Below are 27159 nucleotides of genomic sequence, written 5' to 3' on the forward strand. Positions count from 1 at the left end.
ACCTCCTTTATTCCTGCCCCATAGCTACAATTTTCAAGCTCTGACAACATGCTCTCCTCTACTCTCTACACAATAAATATGTTCTTCCTGTAATGTAATGACCTGAACTCTACACAGAAAATCAGCTGCGGCCTATCTAATGTCTAATATAGTTCCCGCATTACATCTTGTATTCACTAGCTCAATCATAGAAAGAAAGCATTTCATATGCCTTCTATTCAACCTTTGCCATCCATTCTGTCACCTTCAGGCACCCATAGGCATATATTCAAGGGTCTATCACTTCTTTTATCCCTCTCAATATCCTCCTATTTATTACATTTTTTGATTGGCTTTCCCTCCTCAAATACATAACCACTCACTTCTTCAGATTGAATTCTATTTACCATTTCCATGCCCATTCAACTGAACCATTGATACCTTCCCACAGCCAACAGCCATGTTGTCTGCAAATTTCCCAAGGGTTGCAACATCACCTCAGGAACAAGCCTAAACCAAGCAAACAGATAATAACCCACGAGGGTACCACAAAATGATGTGACACTTTAAAGACTGTGTGTGCATCATGTGTGCAGGGACACATGAAATTGAAAGCACAAACAGACTTTTATTCATGCATGATCATTTTCTTTATATACTCTAGATGTGGAGTGACTTGCAAATTATACTGCATGCAACACCCTTTTCACATTATGGGAAGGAATGTTTGAATAACTATACTTTTATACACTGTGGCTTCCCATATTCATGTGACTTCTGCTAACATCATATTAAGCAAATAAATAGTACTAAATTGTATTCATCTTATGGAACAGACACCGATCAGATTGGAATTCCCGGATCCTCTACAGAATCCTAGCTAGGACAAATGTGCAAGTCTTGCTGATGGAATGGAATATTTAAAATACGGCAGAACAGTCCTGTAATTTCTCATTTATAGAACACCATCTATTTAAAGCTAATAGCTGGAAGAGGGGAAATGGTTGAATGTTTAATTTTCTGAGCAGCATGATGGCTTAGTGGCCAGCACTGATGCCTCACAGCGCCACGGACCCAGGTTCGATTCCAGCCTCAGGCAACTGTCTGTGTGGAGTTTGCACATTCTCCCTATGTCTGTGTGGGTTTCCTCCGGGTGCTCGGCTTTCAACCCACAGTCCAAAGATATGCAGACTAGGTAAAGTGGCCAGGCTAAGCTGCCAGTAGTGTGCAGGCTAGATGGATTAGCCATGGGAAATGCAGGTTACAAGGATAGGGTGGGTCTGGATGGGATGCTCTTTGGAGGGGTCAGTGTGACTTGATCGGACAAATGGCCTGCTTCTATACTGTAAGGATTCTGTGAGACAGCAGATGAAACTATATTGCTCTAAATCAAAAACGTGACTGCAACTGTTGAAATAAATGGGAATAAAACTTCAAATGCAGCAACATGGATCAAGAAGAAAGAAACATCTGTGACTGAATGTATCTCAATAATTTCAAGAATCCCAGTACAGTGTCAGAGGAAATCTAATAATATCACAGGATTAGCGAAAAAAAAAAATCAGTTGTCAGTGGAATAATCGGAAAGTTGACTGCAACACAGAAAGTCAGCTGGGTACTTCCAGCTGTAATATTCAAGGATTGATTTCAGAGTATCATATCCACTTTGTTTCTTGCCTCACAATCACTGAAGCCTGGCTTCACTTTTAGCCTGTAATGCATGCCAGCATCTTGAAGTCTCTCATCCAAGTTTTGTGTTTCCTTTCGTCTACTATTATCATCATCCATTTCACAAATCCTAAAAGATTCTGGCTGTAGGATCTGGAGATTGTGACAGCTAATTAGCACAACATATTCCTCCAGCAAAAGGGAATAGCATATAATGCAAGGAACCGCAGGTCACTGCAGGAGAAAGCACAGAGATCTGCACATTAATTTATTATGAAGAGGATACTCTGTCAATCATTGAAACAAACTCTGGCCTGGCAGTTGGGAATAGAGATGTGGGCATCAAGATGTTTCAGTTAGTTCGTGATTACATGTATCTATTCTTTACTGTTTCCATGTACTCTTCAAGCACTCATCAACTGCCAGGCTCTTTTAAGTGATCGAAAGTGCCTCAATAAAATAGCATACTGCTCGCACAGACTGAAGTTAGCAATAGTGACTTTTATCCTCCAGAGTCTACAATTCTGGAAATGGAAGACATTTCAATTCCCTGCCTCTCAGACAGCATTGCCACCAACAATATCATTCACTGAACCTGGTTCACTTAGAAATAGTCACTAAGTCTGTGGGAGGAGAGGGAGTGGATTATGAACACTGCAAATTTGAAAATTTGAATTTAGATTATTATTGTCACATATACCAAAATACAGTGTAAACTACTGTTTTGTGTTTTATCCAGGCAAATCATATCTTATAAATACATCAGGGTAATGGAACAGAATGCAGAGTATAGTGTTACAGTTACAGAGAGGTGCAGAGAATGGTCAACTATAGTATGAGAGGTCTATTCATAAGTTTCATTACAGCAGGGAAGAAGCTATTCTTGAACCTGTTGGTACGTGTTTTGAAACTTTTCTATCTTCTGCTGAATGAAAAAGGGTGGAAGAAAGTATAACAGGGTTGGGAGGGGTCTTTGATTATTTTGGTTGTTTCCTGAGGCAGCAGGAAGTATAGACCGAGTTAATGGAAGGAAGGCTAGTTTTCATGATGGACTGGGTTGTGTTCACAAATCTAATGTCTTGCAGTCTTGGGCAGAACTGTTGTCATACCAAGCTGTGATGCATCCAGGTAGGATGCTTTCTATGGTGCATCTAAAAAAATTGCTAAGAGTCATTGTGGCCATGAAGTAGGTGCACAGGGTTATTTGGGACAACAGGAAACAAGAGGCTTAAAGACCGTCAGACACTGGCTACAAAAGCGTATTAATCTTGATCTCAGGGTCCTTCATATACAAAAGGACCAGCACTGAGAGTCGCATGTATCTGACATTGTTGGGCAGCCTCATCAGTTTGCTGGAATGCCTGTGGAGTTTTCTGCTCTAACATCAACAGATAAAGATTGTCATGGTCATTCTAATGCCTTGTGAAGAACCCAACGATTCCAGAAACATCTTCATACCTCTCCTCTCAGGGAGAGGCCTCAGCAGGTCAAAAACCTCAATGTGAAGACACAAATTGAAGGATTATGTAGTCCATTTGAAAAGGATAATGTTAATTGAATTGCAAAGTATAGAATCTCTTCAAGGCTACAGGATACTCAGGTGACTCTTTCTCTGGAATGTCACAAACCTGAGGATCTATCCGTTTCCATGAAGGCAATTTGACTGTTGACCTTGGTAACTGGAATCCCCATCCCACTCCCATTCCCAATGTGGGAGCCAGTGAGTGAGGCTGTTTCCCTTCAGAGCAGCAGCAGCACCTGAGAGTGAGTGTGAAAGTGGCCCTTCAACTTTGGATAGCCAGGCTTCCTGGTCTTGTGTGGTTACCGGTGTGTTGGGGTTGCTGAGGTGTATGTTGGACACTTGTTTCTCATTCTCCATCCCATGTGATTTATATTACTGTAGTTTGCAGGGGCTATCTACACATTAAAGCTAAGGTAGCATATAGAAATATTAGAATTAGGATTTCAGTACTAAGAGAGGTGCTGACCTTTCCCCTGTCCAGCCTGCCAGCTGGATGCAATTAGATTCCAGGACACCATTTCAAAACTGCACAGGGAATTTTACCCTGCTCCCCAAGCAATTTTTTTATCCATCAAGCAACACCATGAAAACAGGTTATCCAATAGAAAGAAAGTGAACGATTGTGACATTATGACAGTATTATAGTTAAAAGGTGCTTCCTTATCTGCAGGGTGCTTTGGGATGTCTTGATGTGGTAAAATGGATTACATCAACACAAGCTTGTTATTCCCCCTCGAGATGCAGCACTAATGCTCTGCCTAATTTTGAATTATTGTGAGACCTAGCTCATTCCTCTTCACACAGTTTTCAAATATTAGTTTTATTTTGGTTTTGCATACAGACATAATGATCAATTTAGAGAAAAAGGAAAATACGAATGGCTCTGTAGGAAAATAGCCTGAATAAATCTTTGCACCATCTAACTGACAGTGTTAATACATTCAAACAAAGAGAAAAAATGTAATATAAAGGGGCATTGTGTTATTAACCAGGCATTGAGCCAGAAATCCCTTACCAAATGTTTAAGAGCTCTGTAACAATATTATAGAGTTCTATTAGACTATAGATGAAATATTATAAATTATAACCACTATCCATTCATGACACACCATTGCAAAGTATAATTATTTAATCAAACTTTTCAACAAAAAAAGGAAAGAGAAGGTGGGCAGGGAATTATTCCGAATGGGATCCTCCATCAGTTCCAGGACTCCATTTGAAACATTATCCTAGGTTCCCTTATCAAGTTCTGAACAGCCTGTTATGGACTGTGATTTTCACCATTTTTCATACTTCCAAAGTTTACAGTTCTGTCCTTAATGGTTCATTTATCAAACTCTCTCAGTCATGGGTGAAAGAAAAATTTGTTTCAAGCAATAGAAGAATGCCTGACCCAGACAGTGGAGAGTATGAGGAGAATTTTGGAAATTAAACTTCTTCCCCCCACCCACCACCTTCCCCCACCAGCCCGCCAATGTTGCTTGGTTTTTTGGTTCCCAAGCCTCTTTACTGAAAGTGAGGCTTGATTGGAGGATGAGACAGCACCAAATTATAATTAGGTTAGAATGGGGAAGTCAAATAAGCAGCAACATTGAATAAATTATTAGGGCAGTCTGGCGATTCACCACTGATAGCTGCAGGCCTTCCACTTAGGGAGGACAGAGGTCAAAGATCGTGAAAATTCGCCAACTCATATTCCATTCAAATAAAAGAGGATCAGGGAATTTACCTTATTATGGAAGTTTTCAGGTATTAAGATTTGGCTTGCAAATTTAAATAATGAACCTGGTTTCATACCTACTGTTAGTGGGGTGGGGGTTGGCATGTAAAATCCAACAGGTGGCCTAGCTATTTGCCTCCAGCCTATCTGAAACTTCATGAGGGCCAGAAGAGGAATTGGCAGCCTGCTACCCTTGGGCCTATTGAAACCTTCAGGCCCAATTAACGGCCTCTGTCATCCCACCCCACCGCGGGTAAAGATTGATAGTTTTGATTGAGTTGCCTGGTATTGGGTAAAGTGCACAGAAATTCTTATACAGATCCCCTATGTTCCTAAAAGACTCCATCCTTCAGGTCATGTCACCTTTTAACCTTCTACCTCAGTCTTTTGAACATGTTCATGTCCCTTCAGCAAGATCCCAGACTCATTCCCTGGGCACTTTGTCATGGTAGGTGTGCCTGTAATACCAGCAGTAGCCACAAATACAAGTTGGCACTGCTGCCACTACAGAGCAGCAGGCCATCGGATTGGCTGACAGCTCTCCAGGCTGGGATAGAGGCAGAAGTCCTGCTTAAAGCAATTAACTCCGCTCTCAGCATTAAACTGGTGCAGGGCAGCCATTGTGATCGCGGCAAAGGACCAAACACAACCCCCTCCCTGTCCCCAAACTTTTAGGTGGTGGTGTGGGGAAAGCAGTTGGACCTTGTACAATCCCACACAATATTCTATTGTTAACTACAATTTTTGTGTCTTAGACAGTTCGGGGAAACAAATCATCATATTCTGCTATTCGTCTTCTCCCATTCTCTTCATGAGGTGGAATCATTTCAACGCAGTCTTAAAGCCATATTATCCATAAGTTATCTGATTCTTGAGATTCATTGTCTTTGTTATTAGCAGCCTGACACTTGGCCAACAATAAATGCTTTAAGGATTAGGATGCTTGCCCCCAAATATTGGACTAGAGGAATTTTATTAGCTCCCTACTAGCTTTTATCTATGATTAAAACAGACGGTAAGAGTTTTGTTGCTAAACTTAATCATAAATCCCATCTCAACACATCACAGAATGAACACAATCATCATACTAATTTGTATAAATCATTCTTTATTCAAGCTGACAAGACTAATAAATGGAAATAGAGGAGTCTCACACATTCAGTGTAATGTGGGCATACCTTATTAACTACACATTCAACCAGAACATATCTTGATATAATGTACCAGCTGCTAAGAGACCCCTTCACATTAGTTCCAGCTGTTGCATTCCACGTAAGAGATTGCAACAGCGGTTCGGTTTTTAAAACTGAACTTGCATATGACCCACAATATATAAGAGGCAATTGTCAGCCCCGCAAGGACAGGCAGCTTTGGGACAGTGGAGAAGTAATACATTCTTAAACCTCACATCAGACTCAAAACCACATGGGGGGTGGTTTGAACTGAAGTGGTCAGTCAGGAAAAGGCTTTGCGCCTCCTACTTCTCAGGATTTTAAAAATTTTTAACCAAAGGGGTGGTTTTGTAGCTGGGAATGCTGTAGGTGAAGAGGGCAAGAAGGGTTTGTAATTGACCATCACTTATGCTCCTCCCATCATTTGGGCCAGGATGAGCAGGAGCATCACTGTTGGCCACAACAAGCTGGTGTCATTACAGAAGTTGCAATCGCCAACCTGCTTCCCATTGCCCTCCCATCTTCCAACAATTTCCAACTCATCCTGGTTAGCTGCCATCCACTCAGCTGCTTTCCTGCCTAACAGTCAACCTGCCAATCAGGGAGGCTGACAGGGGATAAGCCTGATGAAAAATTGACAAGGTGTGCTGCTGTTTCCTTTGACAAGATGTCTGGGCATCCATTCCTCTGCAGTTTCACGTGGGAAATTCTCTTTCCACCCTCACTGTGGTCCCTAGTAAACATCAAAACCATTGTCTCCAAGTGTACAAATACATTTTCTTTGAATATCATACAATTTCTCATTACAGTTAAGACATAACTACAATCCAGAACCAAGTCAGATCCCATAAATGATCCTCCTTCTTCGCTCACTTAACTTTTCATTTGTTCTGACCTGATTGTTAGGTGGATTTAAATTGGGATTGCTGAGGAGTGGTAGACATTTCCTGTCACTTCTCGGAGGGAAACAATATTGTGGATCTAATATTGTGGCAAGTAAAGTTATTGGACACATAAAGGTTTGAAAATGTATTTGATAAAGCTTTCATTTGCTACACTATTCCAACATAGAGAGAAAACACACTGAAATGGATTACAGCGTAACTTGCATGTAATGCCATTGAAATGAAAATCTGGCATTACACTTTTTGATCTTCAGCTTCTCCAGGCAATAAAAATGTCTCTGATTATGGCTTCCCACGTGAAGCCATTATTAGATTCTCAGCTTTAAGTGGCTTTATAAAATGTCACTATAGCCCAGTAGCAATAAAGTGTGTCTCAACCAGATCAATATCGTTTCAAGTTGTAGAATTATTTGCCTTTTGGATGTCCACTTGCAAGCACTAACAAAAATTGTTGCAAACTTTTTGTTAGGCCTGTAAGTTAAACCTTTCATTACTTGAAGACTTGGTATAAAGAGTGGGAATGCAGACAAAGAAATGAAGCAGACTTGCATTTATATAGCACTTTCCATGTTGTCCCAAGTTGCTTTACAGCCAATGAAATTCTTTTGAAGTATAGTCACTGATGTCATTGTCGGTAAGCCACTGTCAATTTTCCCACAGCAAGCTCCCACAAGCCCTCTTTGAACAGTCCTACCTGTCCATCTTCCTTCCCACCCTCCTGTCTAACTTATCACAATCACCTGCATCTAACCATTGCCTTCCCAGACACCTTCACCCTCCAGCCCCATGCCCCTCCTATTTATCTCCCAGTCCCCTTGCCCCGCCCACATTCCTGATAAAGAGCATATGCCTGGAATGTCAATATGCTGTTCATCGGATGCTGCCTGACCTCCTGTGCTTTTTGACTCTGACCGTCCAGCATCTGCAGTCCTCACTTTCTCCTAAGCCCCCAATTATTCCCAAGGTGAGAAGTGGGAGTCTGGACAATCCCTGCCTTTGCATGCCCACCTTGGGAAACTCTGGATAGAAGGGTGAGATCTTCACGGATGGATGCAGTTTGGACCAGCTGACCCCGGAGAAAGTGCGGAGGCAGCCACAGGGCATGTCAGCTGTGGAGCCAGCCATTTAAAAGGTTGTGGGACTATCCTCAATGTAAAATAAAACAGGAACATCCTGCAGCCCTCATCCCTCACACAGCCCCGATCATCCAACCTAACTGACCTCAAGGCCCTATCATCCATCATGTCAACAAATGGCCCTTCCGTCCCCATTACCCAACTATGCACTTTCTCAAAACAATGAGCCATAGAGTGACAGTAGAATGCACAAAAAGTGCTTTTACAAAAGTGATTTATTCATCACTTCGCACATGTTAAAACCACAATGTTTAAAACAACTTTATTCACTGCAGATCATCAAGTCCCTAAAAAGGTTTGTTATCTGAAACGGCAACATGCTTGAAACAACTTAAGATCATAATTGAATATTGTAAAACTAACAGAAATCAGACAGCCAGTTCTCTCAGTTAGTCTCGAGTCAGGTGGCTCTAGATCAGGTTCTGATCAAGGACACCGGGGAAAGGAGCCTGGTGAGAACTGTTCTCAGTTGTTGTTGCACTCCCCACGCTCCCTAACCACACATACAAATCTCCTCCCGTCATCATTTACCTGGGCTTGGGTTGTTCCATGTTTCTGAACCTCCAGTCAGGGTCTTCTGTGTAGCAGCCACCATCTTCCCTATGGCGCTATCTTCCCTACGGCGCTATCAACCAGTTCCCCAACTGGCTGGGGAGAGGGCCATCACTTCCACAAGGTGCTGCCCATACTTTACTGTGCCTCCTCGAATTGTTTCTTGTAGGGCAGCATCAGCGCGCGTGTTTATGTTTAATTTCCCCTTAGGCTGAGTACAACAGTTTGCCTGTCGCTGTCAGTGATCCAGAGAAAATCAATACCCCACAATGCACTGAGTAATTCTCACCAAACGTTTACAAGCAGCAACACAGTGTGACATAAGCCAGATGAAATTGATAACAAACTGGAGAAAGCAACAGAAGAATCGACATTGTATGGGCCAAGTTGACCAAGGAATGGTGACAAAGGAGGTGCAGCAACCTCCTGTCTAAAGAAGGGGTTCAGTTTGCCTTCAGCTGCAATGCCGAGGGTTTGCTTGGTCATTGTTGCTAGGCCCACAGTTACAACAGGCTGCCAAGGTCGGTTGGCAGCTCTCCTTGGTTCCTCTTTAAATCACAAGAGAGGGATCACTAAATGCAGTCCCCTTAAGCTGAGCAAAAATGAACGGATGCAGTTACTGTCAAGTTTTACTTCCAAATGCGTGAGAACCTTACCAACTCTAGGCATAATTCAGTTATATTGTATGCAACACATTAACTCTGTTTCTCTCTCCAGCGATGCTGTCAGACCTCCTGAGTTGCTCCAACACTTCCTGTTTGTACTCCACTGGAAGTGGTTGCGTAAAGCATGCAGCAGATGTGCAGCATGCAGCCAGCAATGTTGCAAATTCTCTTCATACACAGTGCTCAGATTTACAATGAGCTGAGCTCAATGAAAACACACCAACCGGCGTCAAGCTAAGCACAAATCCAAGCACTGCACTCAGCAAGGTCCGAAACTCATGAAATTACTGCTCCTGACCATTCAATTTTTCACATTGCAAAATGCCAAAGTGAATTTCAAGGTCATCCATAACACCAGACAACTCCAGTCAAGAACGGGGGTAACCAGAAGGTAGTAACATTTTTCCAATTTCTACTGTACAGCCATTTAACACAAATTCATCACCCAACACAATCCCAATTGCTTTCAAGCAGAAGCATGTCACTGTGTGAGAAAAGACTTCAGTGTTAAAAATCTGGCTTTGCTACATCTGAAGCAAGTCTGAAATGGCTCCTGTTATGTACCTTCAAAAGGGGACTTTACCATCTCTATGCTGAAAAATTACAGAATATAGAAATAACTGATGTCTTGAATTCCTGTGTAATGCCATTTTCTTCTCAAGAGCAGTTGCCTGTCTAGAAATAATGGTGATGTCACTATAACCCTTCCCAACAACCAATCTCATCCCCCACCTCACCAACTCCCAGTTTTCATCCATTAACTGTTACATTCTTGTGAATTTCGGGACCAAGCTCTTATCTATCAATATCATATCCAAAAACACAACTGGTTTATCAGAATATTGTGATTTTTTTCCAAAGTTGGCTATCTTAATCTTCTACTATTGTGGTTGTTTTACATCTAAGCCTTAAGTCTTCTTATGTGATGTTAAACTCTTAATTGTTCAAAACAAAACAGATTCCCATGAATTTTGTTCACTTTGTCTGCCACACAATGTAATCCATGACATCACAGGCACTACCCATTACCTCTTCTAAAGAAACATGTGTGGTAAATTTCTTGCTAACTTGCTCCTTGTTTATTTGTCCAACTGAGATCATGGTTTTTTTTTCCTAACTCAACGCTACATAATTTTATAGAATTCATGGGATCACTAATTTTAACATGCTGTACTGTACAAATCACAACTTACCTTCCCACTATTAACTTAATCGTATTGGTAAAGATTCCATTCAGAGCAAGGGCCAGAGAAACAGCTAAGTATTGAAAAAGAAAAACAAGCATTGTAAGATGCGTTCAAACTAAAAACAGAGGACCACAAAAATCTGGATGTGAATTTGAAATACGTAACATGGTAATATACACTGAGTGAATACTTTACCTAAACAGGCCTCTTTAATCTCTGTTTTATCTGTTCTTCGAATTATTTTGACAACAAAGATCACTGCCAGGGGTGTGAGGAAAGAAATAGCCTGTGGAGACAATGAAGCACAAAAGTAGAAGTGCATTTAGAATTCCACCTCCATGATTAATACTGAATGCTGCAAATCATACACAATATCCGACATCTGATGTCTCTGTGTTTTAACTGATGTCATTAATTGCTCTCAAATAAAATAATTTCAATCCTTTATCAACAGCACGATGGGGATTTTTAATTAAACATCAAACTAAATCAACAATCATTTTTCAATATTTTCTTTCTCATAGACAGCCGATGTAAAGTCTGTTCCACAATTATCACTCTGATGCTAATGTGAACTAATTTTATAGTTTTAAACATTCTTCTACCTTAAGATAAATGGAAGTTGCCATATCATTACATTTTAGACTTAGAATCCCTACAGTGTGGAAACAGGCCCTTCGGCCCAACAAGTCCACACTGACCCTCCAAAACGTAACCCACCCAGAATCATTCCTCTACATTTATCCCTGACTAATGCACATAACCTATACATCCCTGAACACTATGGGCAACTTAGCACTGCCAATTCACCTAATCTGCACATCTTCCTGGATTGTGGAAGGAAACCAGAGCACCCGGAAGAAACCCACGCAGACATGGGGAGGATGTGCAAACTCTACACAGACAGTCACCCGAGGGTGGAATTGACCCCAGGTCCCTGGTGCTGTGAGGCAGCAGTGCTAACCACTGAGCCACTATGCTGCCCAATTTGCCAGTATATAATGATCCAACAATGACTTGTCCTTGCTCATTGTTAAGTACATATAATTCACGAAGAAGCACAATGGTATTTTGTAAACTGAACACTTTTAATGCATTAATTGCCACTGATGAGTTAGCAACATTCAATATGGAAGCAGATAAACATGAAAATGAGGAAAGAATGGAGTGGTGACAAAGCTTTAATTCAATTTAAATGTAAATTGCTCAAAGAATTAACTCCGCATTGATCTAATACCACGATTAAATCATGAAGCAAAAGAAAGACTTGCATTTATATAGCATTTATAAGGTGCATTTTCCATAATGAAGTTCTTTTGAAGTGTTATTCCTATTGTAATATAGGTAACAATAGCAATGAATTTTCACACAACAAACTCCCATAAACAGCAATGTGACAGGATCAAATTATTTGGTTTTGTGATGCCAGTTAAGGGATAAATATTGGCTAAGACACCGGGGACAATAGCCCTGCTCTTTTCTGAAGTAGCGCTTTTAGATCTTTCAAATTTATCCAAGATGGCAGACCAAGTCTTGGTTTACTTGTTTATCTGAAAGATGCCACTGTCAACAGTGCAGCACTCAGCCAGTATTGAACTGTACTGTCAACCTTGATTATTATGCTCATGTTCTGGACTTGAATTTGAATCTACAAATACCTGACTCATGATTCCTTACTACATTCAGTTCAAGTGTCCAACCTAAGTCTTACATTTGATACTTCTTTATGTGATCTATTTCTCAAACCAAGTTGAAAGTTGGAATGTCCCCTGATGTTTATACAGTGCCAATACTACTCAGAACTCTTAAAAATCAAACCATCCGAGAATCTAACTATCTGCCTTGATATTCAAAGACAATAGTATCACTCAATGCCCCACTATCAACATTGGTCAGTAGGTGAACTGGACTAGCTGTACAAATACTGTGATTACCCAAGACTGGGAATTCTGCAGCAAGCAGCTCACCTCCTGACTTCTCAATACCTGTTCATTTTTACAAAGTTCAAGTCAGGAAGGTAATGGAATACTCTCCACTTGCCTGGATGACTGCAGCTCCATCAACTCTCAAGAAGCTTGACACCATCAGGACAAAGCAACCCATTTGATCTGGACCTCATCCACCACTAGAACCATTTGTTCCCTTCACCACTGTTGCAGTGTGTTGGGACACATACAAAATGCACTACAGCAGCTCACCAAGGTTCCTTCAAACAGCACTCCGAATCCATGACCTCTATTATCAAGAATGACGAGGGGAAGTAGATGCATGGGAACACCACCATCTGCAAATTCCCTGTCAAAATATGTGCCATCTGGGCTCGGAACTATATTGTGGATCCTTCACTGTTATTGCATTAAAATTCTGGAACTCCCTATCAAACAACATGATGGAAATATCTATACCACATGGCAGTCATTCAAGTAGTTGGGAATTTAAGTAACAGATCTATATTTTTTCTCCTATGTGCGTGAGTACATGCAGAATATTCTTGAGATCTAGGCATTGTGGTTAGAACACCATTGATTGTCCAGGTCTAATTGCCCACGAGAAGCTAATGGTAATCTGACTTCTTGAACTGCTGCAGTCCTAAGGGTGTAAGGACATCCATAGTGCTGTTAGGGAGGAAGTTCCAAGATATGCGACAGTGGACAAACAGCGATATATTTCCAAGTCAGAATGGTGTGTGACATGGAGGGGAATGTACAAAGCTAGTACTCCCATGTATCTTCAGTCTTTGCCCTTCATAGTGTATGGTTCACTGATGTAGAAGGCGCTCTTGAGGAGTCTTAGGATAAGTTGTTACAGAGCATGATATAAATATGCACTGTTGGCACTGTCTGTCAATGGTGGAGGGAGGGAATATTAAAGATGATGGATGGGTGCAATAAGTGCCTTGTCTGGGATAGCACGAAGATGTTCAATGCTATTAGAGCTTTGTTCATTCAGGATAATCAGTGTTGGCCCATGATAGGTGAAGAGAGAAGAGAGTAGTCTGTAAACTGGCATAGTGGTATTGGGGTCATACAGGGGATGGCCAGAGGGTATTAGGCTGCGTGAGTTGGCATAGGTATATGATTTTTTATTCATTTGTGGGATGTGGGCATCACTGGCTGACCAGCATTATTTATTGACCATCCCTAGTTGCCCTTGAAAAGGTGGTGATGAGCTGCCTTTTTGAACCGCTGCGGTCCACTTGCTGTGTGTTGACCCACAATGCTATTGGGGAGGGAATTCTAGGATTTGACCCAGCGACAGTGAAGGAACAAGGTATGGGGCATGATTGGTGAATCCTGGAGGAATTTTTTTATTTCTCACTTTTAGAGTGGTAAGGTACCTCTCTGGATATAGACCTGAAACACCTTTGTATCCTTTGGGAGAGGTAAGATACCCTTCAGGATTGTGAAAGGTAGCCTTGTGTGTAAAAAAAATGGGAAAACTCCTTCAGAATTGCAAATTTATCCAAAAACCTAGGTATGGTTAAAAATAAATACTGCTAAGGTAGTTGAGAGTGCTTGGCTATATAACATCATCGTAAGATTTGTACTGCATGGCTGATTTCCCAAGTTACAATTTTCTCAATGGTGTGTCTTTGAGGAACAGCTCCACCTGCTCATTGAATCAAAATGGTTATTGACTTAAGGTTTTTAATTATTTAAGGTAGACATTAATTGTCACAAGGTATTAACCACAAGCAAAATGTTTGTTTCAATAAATATTGGAAAACATTAGTAAAACGTTTGTTTTCATAAGGAACTTGTCATTTCAATTTCACTGTATTGGTTTGTTTTGTATCAATTATAGCATGTTATTTTTAATAGTGGCTTAACTAATACAGTGGTAACTTGATTTTCTGTCTTGACATCTTAATGCCCATACATGATCATAGATATGTTGGCGTGGTGAGGGAAGGACAAGAGGTGGTGGGTGGCAGATGAGTTGTCATGGGCCTACGAAGGATCATGGAATGAATAGAACATTGATGATTGATGATTAAATGGCCAATGGGTGGCACAGGGGTATGAGCAACTATGAGGTGGCTACAGAAACATATGTTGGCATGAATGTCATAAAGAATGAGTTGGTGAGAGATCAGGCTTATATTCCTTTTCATTTGTACATGCTGGAAGCTGCATTTATTTACACAAGGTCCTGTTCTTCACTGCCAAAAGGAATATGTCCATACACTAACTAAACAGTTATACAGACAATCCAGTTCCTACTTAATTCCATGGCACTGCCATGACCAATTAGAGTTAACCTGTCGAGTTTGAATTTGGTCCGTTATTTAAGATATTTTATACTTCCAGCTGAATCTGCATGCCATCCCTAGTCACAACAATCGCCACCTTTTTTTCATGCTGTATGAACTGCTGCTTCCTTTATTGTCTTTTTCTTGTGTTTCGGTACTGGTAAGTGCAAGTTGAAAAGTTATGACTTCATGTCACTTTTTAGCAATGTTTAATGTCTTTGAGCAATAAACTGGGATTGTTCCCTGGCTTATCTTCAAATTAGTGACGTGGTTCTTTTTTATATCCACCCGAGGAGGCAGGCAGTCTCCTCTGCTTAACATCGTTTCTGACAGATAAGACCTCCAACAAGCTGCTGCAATTGGAGTGTCAGCCATCGTCTTTGTGTTCAAATCCTGGAGTCAGACATGAACTCAGAAGCTTATAATTACAGGTACATCCCTTTTCATGTTAGGAGCCATAGCAGTGAGCTGCATCCTATGCAATAGATCACACTGAACAATACAGAAGCAGGCTATTCAGCCCACACTGACCCTCCACAGAGCACCCCACCCAGAACCAATCCTCCTGCCCTAAACCTGCATTTCCCATGGCTAATCTACCTAGCCTGCATATTATGGGACAGTTGAGCACACACATTTTTAGACCATGGGAGGGAACCAGAGAACATGGGGGTAACCCATGTAGACACAGGGAGAATGTGCAAAACCACACAGACAGTCACCCGAGAATGGAATCAAACCCAGGTCCGTGGTGTTGTGAGGCAGCAGTGCTAACCACTGAGCCACTGTGCCACCCAATGCTATGCCCTGTGAATAATGTCAAACATGTTATAATCAATCGATCTGTGTCACTGATCATCCCGGTAATGCAGCTCATCTTCTTCTAGTCCCAACTCTTAACAAGGATGGAGCTGTCACTGCCTCAGTGGACTGTTCTGCCTGTCGGGTTATATGCATCTCTTACACAATAGCTTTAAGATTGGATGAGAGAGTAAAAACCAAGGGAGCAAGACTCTGCATTTTGAGATCTTGAGAATGGGAGAGGTAGAGAAGATCGAGCATTGAGACTTGCTCATGTGTTCATTCTGGAAGATGTATAAATGACTGCAAGATTTACAAAAGCAAATCTTGAGCACAAGATACATTAGAAACTTGTCCTCTATTAAAATCTGTCTCTTTTTATCAATAGTAACTAGGTTGGTAATTTATTGTCAAGCTGTAAAGAAATATTTCTCACATTTCCAAACCCTGCATTCCATGATTTGGTGTTAACTTGTTTTCAAAGATATGGAGTATTATGTGCTTGGGCTTATTTATATCTAGGTGAAAATAATGATTTGTTTCTTAAAAGTTGAGAATTATTTGGGTGGTTACACATTAAAAATGATAAAATCTGGCAGTTGTTTATAAAGGAAAATAATGTATATTAAAGACTGGGCATTGTAGTGAATCATTTATATAAGTAGCCTAAGGCAAGAGTGGAAACAAGAGCAACTGTCTTTTCCAGTTTTGACTGCCACCTAATTGCAGCTGAAGTCAGAACACCATGCAATGAAATGGGATGGAAGCTGATACAAGGAATAATTCAATCTCAGTAGGAGCACTGCAGCTAGAGAGAAAAAAAAATACCCCAGCTTCTGCTGCTTAAGGTTTATTATCATATATCAGACACAGAGAGCTGCAATTACAATTAGGTTCTCAAAGTCCGACATGTAGTATGTGTCAGTACAATCTTTTCATATGAAAAGCTTTCCTTAGGCTGTGAATATAATGGTTGTAACGTTTGTAAAATCCATTACTCAAGATCTTTTTCGACCAGATTTTTAATTGCCTTGCCCTTCTTCTGTACATTTTTCACTTCCATTACTGTTCAAGCTACAGCACAGTGTAGTGCTTGCCACAGCATCTTCACATCATGAACTTTATTGTTTGGAAGAAAAAAACATTGGTACCATTAATGGAAAAGGTTAAAGGCTCAAATTGAAATCAACTTCGACTCAGTTCACCTCCCAACAGATCACACTTGTTGTGAGAAAAGCCCAATATTCAAATGGACCATCATGAATACTGAACCACAAGAACGAAATATTCAATAACTAGGTATGCAAATGTTGACAGAGTTATTTTGATAATCAGCATTAAAAGATTCAAATGAGAAATCCATGTAATTAATCCTTTTTGATCCCTACAGATGTATTTAGCTCATCTAAGTCCAGAGCACCTAGGAACTACTGGTGATTTGTTGATAATAGGCAAAGAGTATGTATTGGGACACCCTTGGAATTTAAAAGGCTTAAAACACACAGCTCAGCAGAATTTCTATATGTTCAGCTATCCATTAGATCATTTATTTGCAAGCAGAATCGATCTGCATAAAAGGGTCCTGGCTCTCCATGACAGATCCATACACCAATGAGCTAAGCAGGCTGGTCAATTAACAGCAGAGACATTATCTAGTTCTGGAAACAGGGGACCGGATTTTCACAGGGTCATGTGGGCGTGGGCTAGATTTGAAAATTGTGGTTCCAGAAGTCACCTTGGGATCCTGCCACCTTTGGAAGAGTTTGCAATTTCCAAAAAGCAGGAAAGAGAAGAGGAAATCCACTCACCACCAGATATGGCCTCTTATTGTTAAGCACTGGTCCAGTTCAGACCTTAAACTTTATTTTAGCAAACCCAGACATTCTGATGCACGTTAGTGCACAGCTTTTGGGTTTGCTATATGCTCAATTAAAATATGATTGTCTTGGTTATTTGCCTGTAAATTTTAATTCCCCACGCACTACACTCTGATGTGATTTTCTCTTTTGGCCCCAATCATCCCTCATGATGCTGCTTGTCCTCTGAGTAGCCGCCTGCTTACTGACATAACATCAGCCTGAACATGGCTGCCTCCTGCCTTTGCCAATGGTGCCATACAGGCATCTTCCAGGTTGCCAGGCCTACACCCTGACCAATTAGGTCACGTGAATTAAAAAATAGCTTCAAGAGAGTGACATTTGTTGGGACGACTGAGTGGGGGCCTGGAGTTTGTCTCGTGTCTCTGGTTCACTTTCAAAAGACCCTCCAGGACTTCCTTTTAATCTCCTACTACCAGAGATATCTCCTTCCTAGCAACTCAACTCCAAAGTGCTCAAATTTACCTTCATGAACCCCAAAGGACGGTCACTAGTTATTAGTCAATGTGTACATACAGGATTGTACTGTGTTTTTAAAATATAATTCTATATCGCAGACAAGATTCTATAAAATTGATGATTATGCCAAATATGATAATGAGATGCAAGGGAGAACTAATACAAATTCCAAAATGGGTATCACAATACTATGTGGACAGCACTGTCTGCAGGATGGGCAGACACAGAAAAATAGAATAACATCTAGGAATGTTAAAGTCCAAGCTTCATTTTGGCACCGTATGCCCTTGGATAGAAAGTGGCTTCCATAAAGACACCAAGTTCCTCATGATTAGAAATTTGCATCTTAATAGATGTTGAGATGTCATGTTGTGACTGTATAGGACATTGGTTACAACTCTTTTAGAATACAGCGTTCAATTCTGGTCTCCCTCCTATAGGAGAGATATTGTGAAACTCAAAAGGGTGCAGAAAAGTTTTACAAAGATGTTGCTGGGGCTGGAGGGTTTGAGCTGTTGTAGAGGCTGAAAAGACTGGGGCTATTTTACCTAGACTGCAGACACTGGATAGGGTGAATAGCTGAGATCTTTATCCCAGGGCAGGGGAGTTTAAAACTAGAGGAGATGGGTTTAAGGTGAGAGGGGAAAGATTTAAAAGGGACCTAAGGGACAACCTTTTCAGGGACAGAGTGGTGTTTGTTCGGAATGAGCTGTCAGAGGAAGTAGTGGAGTATAATTACAATATTTAAAAACTACCTGGATGAATGCATGAATAGGAAGGGTTTGGAGGGTTCTGGGCCAAATGCTGGAAAATGGGAAGAGATTGATTTGGAATATCTGATCGGCATGGATGAATTGGACCAAAGGGTCTGTTTCCATGTTAAACAACTCTATGACTCTATGTGCCAATAATTTTCAGATCTTGATACCAAGTGAATAAAACTTTAATGTACGTTTATTATGAAAATGTATGAGGTAGAATATAATGTATTCCATATTTGTCTCACAAACTTTTCTAGAGTCAGCCCACCAAAATAGAAACTATAGTCCTAAAGCAAAATACTCAGATATTGGAAATCTCAAATAAAAACCGAAAATGCTGGAAATACTCAGCATATCCAATGGCCTTCGTGGTGAAAGAAAAAGAGTTAACATTTCAGGTCTCTCATTGGAATGGTGGCTATGAGAGTGAGATTTAGTGATCAAGTCAAACACCGATCAAACACAAGAAGGGAAACAAAAAAAAGCAACTGAAAACAAATAAGAGAAAAGGTACAAACAGAAATCGCATTGAATAGGTCAGCACTGACATAAGTCGGGCATTCCTGGTACACAGGTGGCTGTGAATGAAGCACAAATACAAAAACAGATAATGCAGTCACTGGAAAGCTGAAATAAATAACAGAAAGGAGTGGAAACACCCAATGGATATGGCAGCATGTGCAGAGATGGAAAGAGTTAATGAAATGAATTTTCCAAGCTGGCTTGCCAACTACTCCTTTCTTTTGTCCAGGGGCTCTGCAATTCTGGTCTGGAGTTTTGAAGATGGCCTCTTGAGAAATGAGGAGCGTTCATCTTCTGGGAGTCTCCATCATACCACAAGATCATTTGAAGGCAAACCATGCCCTGTTCAAGGGTTTGAAGATCCAAAAACCACTTTGATGAACAACAAAGAGAGTGTAAGTGTGTAAGGTAAGTGGGGTGAGGTGCTATGTGGGAGGTGGTGAGGAGGGAAGCACGTGGGTGCAGGTGTGGTGGAGAAAGTGGGTGGATGAGAGAGTAGGGTGCCATGTTGGTGGGTGTAGTAGCAGGCTGGATGGTGGATGGGTACAGGAGTGCAGAATAGAGTGGCAGGTAGTGGGTAGACTGCCAGGTGGGTGAAGGGCTCGGATGGAAGGAATGTGGATGGGTAGGGAGGCAGATGGGAGAGGGGATTTGTATGCCAAGTGGCTAAGTAAGTAGCTTGGTATGTGGGTGGGAAGAATGGCTCATTTTATAGGGCTGAAACTTTATTGCTGGAACAGCACAGCAGGTCAGGCAGCATCCAGGGAACAGGAGATTCGACGTTTCGGGCACAGGCCCTTCTTCAGGAATTCCTGAAGAAGGGCCTGTGCCCGAAACGTCGAATCTCCTGTTCCCTGGATGCTGCCTGACCTGCTGTGCTGTTCCAGCAATAAAGTTTCAACTTTGATCTCCAGCATCTGCAGACCTCACTTTCTCCTCATTTTATAGGGCAGCAGGTAGATGGAGGCTAGATTGACAAATGACTGTGAGGGGGAATAAAGTGTCGGGCAAATGGGTAAGATGGAGGTTGGAGGATTTGAAACAGGAACAGGCCATTTGATGTGTAGAGCCTGCATTACTGTTCAACAGAAACCTGTCAATGGCTACTTTATACACATTCAATGACTGAGTTTTCACAGCCCTCTGGGGTAGAGAATTACAAGTATCCTCATCCACTGAGTGAAAAACATTCTCCTCTTTTGGTTCTAAGTATCCCCTGGTTCTAGGCTGCCAACCAAGGGCAACAACTAACCTGCATCTATTTTGTCTATCCCTTTAAGTATTTCAATTACATAAGGGTTTCAATGACATCTTTTAAATTCTAGCGAATATAAACCCAGTTTGCTCAACTTTTCTTCACAGAACAGTCCTACCATCTCAGGAAAAAGTCAGGTGAACCTTTATTGCACTCCCTCAGTGGCAATAATATCCCTTCTAAGGTCAGGGGAACAAAACTACAGTGTTCTGGACTCAGTCTAACCAAGTTCTATAACATTTGCATCTCCTGTGCTGAAATCCTCACATGATTAGACTGACATACCATTAGTCTTCCTAATTACCTGCTGCCTTCAATGAATTATAGATGAGGACACCAAATCCCTTTGTACATCTTGTACATCGTGGTTTTTTTTAACCTTTTACCATTCATAAAATACGCTATGCACCTGATCTTCCTCTCAAGATAGATAACCTCTTGTTTTTTTCCACATTATATTCCATCTGCTATGCTCTGGCTGGTTCTCTCAATCCTCTTGAAGCTACTCTGCATTTTCCTCATACCCTTGCACATTACTGCCTAGTTCTGTATCATTCACAGACTTAGAAATATTACATTTAATTCATACATTCAAATCATTGATATATAACATAACCAGGTGGGACCCAAGTACTGATCCTTGTAGTATCTCACTGGTTACAGCCTACCATACCAGAATGAACTATTGATCTTTATTCTTTGTTTTCTGCCTGTTAGTCAATCTTAAATCATGCCAGTGCATTACCGCCTATCCCATGTGCTTTAATTATGCTGACAAGCCTCCTCTGGGGGACTTTATCAAAACTTCCCGACAATCCAATGAAACTACGTCCATCAACTCCCCTTTATCATTATTAATATCCCCAAAAAACATCAATCGGTTCATTAGGCATGATTTCCCATTCGCAAATCAATGTGGACTATGTCCAATCATTATTACTCAAGTATCTATTTATCACATAATATAAATTGGATTGTAGCATTTCCCTATTGCTGATGTAAGGTTAAAGATCTGTTTTCTCTCTCCTTCCCTTCTTAAATGGTGGGGTAACATTGCTACCTTCTAAATCTCTAGGATCCATTTCAGAATCTATAAAAATATTGGATGATCACCAATGCATCCATTAATTACCATAGCTACCTCTTACAGCATACTGGGTTGTAGAATATTATCTCCTGGAAACTTACCAACCTTCAATACCATTAATTTCTTCAATATAACCTTCTTACTAATAACACATTTTTTCAATTTTTTATCCTCCCTTGGATCTCTTGTCCTGGGAAATTTCTTGTTTCTATCTTAGTGAAGACAGACATAAATTAATCATTTAGCTTCTTTAGTATTTCTCTACTCCCATTACAAAATTTTCTGACTCTGAAATGATTCACATTTGTCTTTGCTAACCATTTCCTTATTACTTACCTATAGAATTTTTACAGTCCGTTTTTATGTTTTTTGCCAGTTTACATACATATGGTATTCTCCCTCTCTTAATCAATTCTTTAGTCACATTCTAAAATTATCCCAATTGGCAGGTTTATTATTCTTTCTGTTAACTTTATACGTCTTTTCTTTTAATCTTATACTTTACTTCCTTTATTAGCCATAGTTAACTGACTTCTTTAGCTTTTTTCACCTTGTCGTAATTGGCAGTTGCTTTAAACTATGTACAAATTATTTGAAGATTATCCATTGCCAGTGTACCATCATACATCTTAATGTATTATTCCAATCCACCTCAAACAATTTTTCCCTTATATCTCCATAGTTTCTTTATTCAGATTTTACACTCTGGATTCAGGTTGAATTATCTCACTTTCAAAAATTATGTCAAATTCTCCCAAATTATCTTTACTCAACCCCTAGAGGTTCTTTCCATTAAGTTTATCAATTAGCCTTTTTTATGAAATAACACTAGATCTAAAATAGCCTGTTCTCTTGTCAGTTCATAGACATGCTGTTTTAGAAAACCATCACTGGTATATTCCAGAAACTCCCCAACCACAGCATAAAAGTTCATTGTATTTATTTAGTCGGCGTGGAGAATGAAGTCACCCATGATTATTGCAATATCTACATGGCATGTTTCTCTAATGTCTTGATTAATACTCCATTACACTGCTTGGTGGTCTATAATGAAACCTCAGCCTTTGTTGCCCTCAATGTTTGCTGCTTTTGCTGATTCTTAGCACCACCCAAGCAGATTCCACATTTTATTCTTCAGATCAGAGATCTTGCTCTCCGCATTGTACTGATTCTATCTTATATTAGCAATGCAATACAACAGTTCAGGATTGGGGACCAGAGCCAGAACGAGAGGCTTGTTGTAGAATCACTCAGACATTTTCAACTGTCCAATATCTCCTGGGTAATTATTTGGGTAAGTTAGTCAGAATTCTTTGTGGTCTCTGAATGTATAACTCAGAGTTGGAGACTTCATTACAGCCTTCCAGATGTCAATTAATTGCCATCAGACGTTTAAACTTCCCAGGCAATTTCCTCCCTGTCACTCTGTTGAAACTTCTGAGCAATCCCATATTACATCTTGCAGGAAAAATTGCACAATGGCTTTTTTTCCATTTGGAAGATCTGGGTGAATGGTTCAGATCAATAATCTTTTATCAGTTAAGCGATAAAATAGGACATGTAACTTTTGCAAATGTTCCTGTGGCAGATAAGATCTGGAAAAATAACTGAATAAATCATTTCATACACCAATGGAAGCAAACACAGGTGACTTCTCAAAATGAAAATATTTTGGTCTGACACAACCATATTTTTACTGAATATTAGTTAGTAGGCAATTAATTTCTATTTAATAATGTCTTCAAAATGTAGTGATATTGAAAAAGAGGCTAGTTATGTTAAATGTTAAAGAACCAGATCAAATTCTCTTTGGTATCTTAAAGGAGCAATTGAAAAGCAGTTAGAACAGCAAGGATCTTTGAACATTGAATAGAGACAAGAAAGGGATCAATTTGCTAGATTGGAGAATTGAAAAGAGATTGCTTGCAAAAGTACAGTGGTTTAAAATCAATATATATTTTGAAACTACCAGTAAACATTGAAAATATGTTCTTTTATCCTGAGTACATTTCAGCTAGAAGAATGAAATTCAAACCTTTTTCAAGTATCTTATTTTGTGTTGATTCCAGTACAAAATAAATCTAATTACAACATCATAATAAATCCATTATAAATCAGCCTGGTGAACCACAAATTTCCCTCTATTGATTTTAGACTAACACTGGTAATCTGTCCAATTACAACAAGGCAAGCGACTTTAATACTTCCAACAAAAAAGCCTTCAAGCTATGAAGTGAGTTTGTGATTTTATTTCTGCCCAGAATGACTGTTTCAGATTGATGATTAATTTGTATTAAGTAAAAGCAATTAATGCAAGCCAAGTCATAAAACAATTCCCCGCTGGACACTTTTAAACCTTTTTTCAAATAGTTTCCTAAAGGGCAAAAGGCGACACAGATTGTTTAACTAAACTAGCTCCTATTAATTGGCAGCTGCTATGGAGGGACTCAGGAATTAACTGGCAATCTTTAGACAGCCATTATTGAGCCTTTAAATTAATTAAGTTGAAGGCTAGAATAACCAATGTCTGCCTTCTCTACTGTAGATAACTTTAATCAAACACTCAGCTGTTCTACAGCCAAGAATACAAACAAAAATTGAAAGCTCTTGCAGTACAGATGTAGTGTCCCTACCTCTGCGCCTGCCAATCTAGATTTAAATCCCACCTGCCCCATATGTGTGCCATTTCATGTCTGAATGGGTTATTTTTTAAAAATACCAAAATTAAGCTCTGATTAGAAAAGTATGCACCTACACACTATCTAAACAAATTTTAAAAAGGGGTTATAGAATCAGGGACAATATGGTACAATGTCCGTACCTCTGGGCCAGAAGGAGCGGATTGAATTACTCCAGAAGTATGTCATAGCATTGATTAAAGATATCTACAAATGAAATCTGGGTCAGAAGGTCTGGGCCAGGTTGAAGTCTGACGTGCCCGAGATATGTGTCATAACAGGTCCGATTAAAATAACTACAAGCAAAAAATAACCTCAGTTCAGCTAACCAATGCAGCTTTCAAATGTCTTTGTGGGATAAGAGTCAGCAACATTACAGTACTTTGCTGCAATGGAAAATGTATAACTCACAGGCATTTCTGAAAGATGGGTCAATATAAACAAGGGAGCCATCTGAAAGTTTCGAAGCATTTCAGGAAGGATGGCTAGATCAGGACAGAAAATCTACAATCCCAAAGATAATTCAGTTTCTCTGGTAAGAGAAGATGTCAATACATTAGAAGTAACTAAATCTATCAATGCATAATTAATTCAAACTAATGGTACTTATTCATTCATTAGCAGCTTTTCTAGACCACTAAGACAAGGAACTCTTGAAAATGAAGAAGCATTTTGGACATATATTCATTTAAACTACATCTCTATGATGGAGGATCTACAAATTGCCTTGTGGGCCAATGGTAAACTACATGAATAATCATCTCCTTCTCTATCTTACCCTCATGCCTCATCACTGAGGTTCAATGACCTTAATGAAATCTCAAACCTGAACAAGATCATACTAGATATTCCCAAACCTATGGAGACAGAGTTGGAGGGGATGAGGAGATATGATAGTATACTCCCCAATGCAGCCACAAAAATCAAGTCATACAGCACAGAAACAGACCTTTCAATCCAACCAGTCCATGTCACACATAATCCCAAACTAGTCACACTTGCCTGTTCCTGGCCCATATCTCTCCAAACCTTTCCTATTTATGTTCTTATCTGCGTGTCTTTTAAATGTTGTAACTGTGTGCTCACATCCACCACTTCTTCAGGAAGTTCATTCCACATGTGAACAAGATTTGCCTCTCATGCCTTTTTTAAATCTCTCTCCTGTCACCTTAAAAATACATCTGCAACAATGGCTTGGGCCCAAATTCTGGACAATTTCATAGCATTGCCAAACCTTTTCCACAGCTGGAACAGCCCTTGTGTTAAGATGCTGACGGAGAGATTTTGCCTCTATCCCAATCTTGCCACTGGAATGGGGAGTTGCCCGTGCCGCACAGGGAGATAGAGCCACCGTATCAAGGCATCTTCACCGGTGTTGAAGAACATCAGCAGTGCCTGCCTCTCCTGCTGGCCGGAGGGTCCAGAATTGTAGCCCTCAGAGTAGCCCTGCAGAATCCCCCAACAAGTGAGGACACTGCCTTCCAGAACTCCCTGTGGTAAGTGCAAGGTCAGAATGACCCCGAAGTCAAGTTGCCAAAAAAAAAATCTGACTGGCTTATCAGAATGCATCAAAGTAGAACCAAACCCAGCCTAGATCAAGGGTTGATAATTAGGTAGTGACAAATTTAGCCCATTCTTCCTTCATATTGTCATGACCTGACCAACACCATAGGTGAGAGCCACAAGTTCAGTGCAGACAGGGGGGTCAGTTATTGTTCTTACTGATCTATTTACCCCGAGCAACTTGAGGGATAATTGGGATCAAAGTAGCCCCATTCAGAGATGGCCTGGATTGAATGTTGAAATGGTCTCCCATTATTTGTCCTGATTCAATCACTTTATAAGTGAAGACCTTCAAAAAATGGTTAATTCATTCTTTAGCCAGCTTTGTGCAGATAACATTTTGTGGAGTGTGAAAGCAGCATTGATTACAACTGGAGAGCTATTAAGAGTTTTGATTGCAGCATGCCTATTCGGCATTCAAAGTCATACACATGCACTGCCAGTTCATCGTAATGTAGTGGACCGTGGCCATAATTGCAGATAATCACAACTCTGTAGCCAGAGAAACCACATGTGTTTTTGTGTCATTTAGCAAGCAGCCCACTTCTTTATATTTTGTCTTATACTGTTGACCAACTTCATCCACACAACAGCAAGGGATGGGAGGAGTCAGTTGGTCCTAGTATTGGGGGAGGAGGGGGTGGAAGTGGTGGAGAACCTGTTAGATTCAGAAAAACATGACATCTCACAGCTATAAGGTCTGATTACCACATTAAATCCATTTCCTACCCACAGATCTAGATATGTAACTTGAAGATAGAAGTCAGTCTGATGACAATGCTGTAAATGTGAAAACCTTGTGTGTTTATCTGGCTTCTATTTAATTACTGTAATGCTATGTAGTAGCAAATTCAAAATTTTGAATTAACTTAATTGGCTTCATTTGTTTTCGCTGATGGTTGCACCACATTCAAACATTGAGTGAACAGCTGTTAGATAGGAAGTTACTATCCGAAAGTACATAAGTGGCATTACAAGTGCAATCAAAGGTAGGTAGTGTTTGGAGAATTCCATAATTGCCTGCTTAAATTGGATCATTATTGTCAGCTACTGTTGCATGCCACTTCTAAATTTGACGCAGACCATTGTATGGCAGAAAGGAGTTTGTATCCATTGCATACTATAGAAGCCCCCACTATTTTCCTTCCCCTTTTTTTTTGGTTTGGAACTGAGGTCAGGTTAAGAGTTGAACTTTAAACAGCAGCTTGTTTTAAAAGGAAGAGAAAGACAGATGATTGCTGTTGGGAACTGGAGTTGATGATAATGCAACTTAATTATTGTGTGAAGGACACTGCAGATGAATTGGCCACAAAGTTATTGCTATGTTCAGGGCTGGATGTTGAATTAATTAATCAAAGGAGGATCAGTGCTTACCCGCCAACCACAGAAAATATAGGT

The 27159-nt window shown here is 40.2% G+C and overlaps 1 protein-coding gene across 1 annotated transcript in view; it reads right to left on the minus strand.

Annotated features, from left to right (window-relative positions):
• The window catches only part of plpp4 (phospholipid phosphatase 4), a 248566-nt gene that overhangs the window by 109192 nt on the left and 112215 nt on the right, over positions 1-27159 (minus strand). Inside the window, exons 3-4 of the mRNA XM_043712701.2 lie at positions 10702-10792; positions 10513-10576 (exon numbers count right to left, since the gene is read on the minus strand). Of these exons, the coding sequence (XP_043568636.1) occupies positions 10513-10576; positions 10702-10792 (155 nt within the window). The remainder of the gene's footprint in view (positions 1-10512; positions 10577-10701; positions 10793-27159) is intronic.

This window comes from Chiloscyllium plagiosum, unplaced genomic scaffold (assembly GCF_037043375.1).
Source record: "Chiloscyllium plagiosum isolate Xiang-an unplaced genomic scaffold, Cpla_swu_hap1 HiC_scaffold_22, whole genome shotgun sequence".
Taxonomy (NCBI): Eukaryota; Metazoa; Chordata; class Chondrichthyes; order Orectolobiformes; family Hemiscylliidae; genus Chiloscyllium; species Chiloscyllium plagiosum.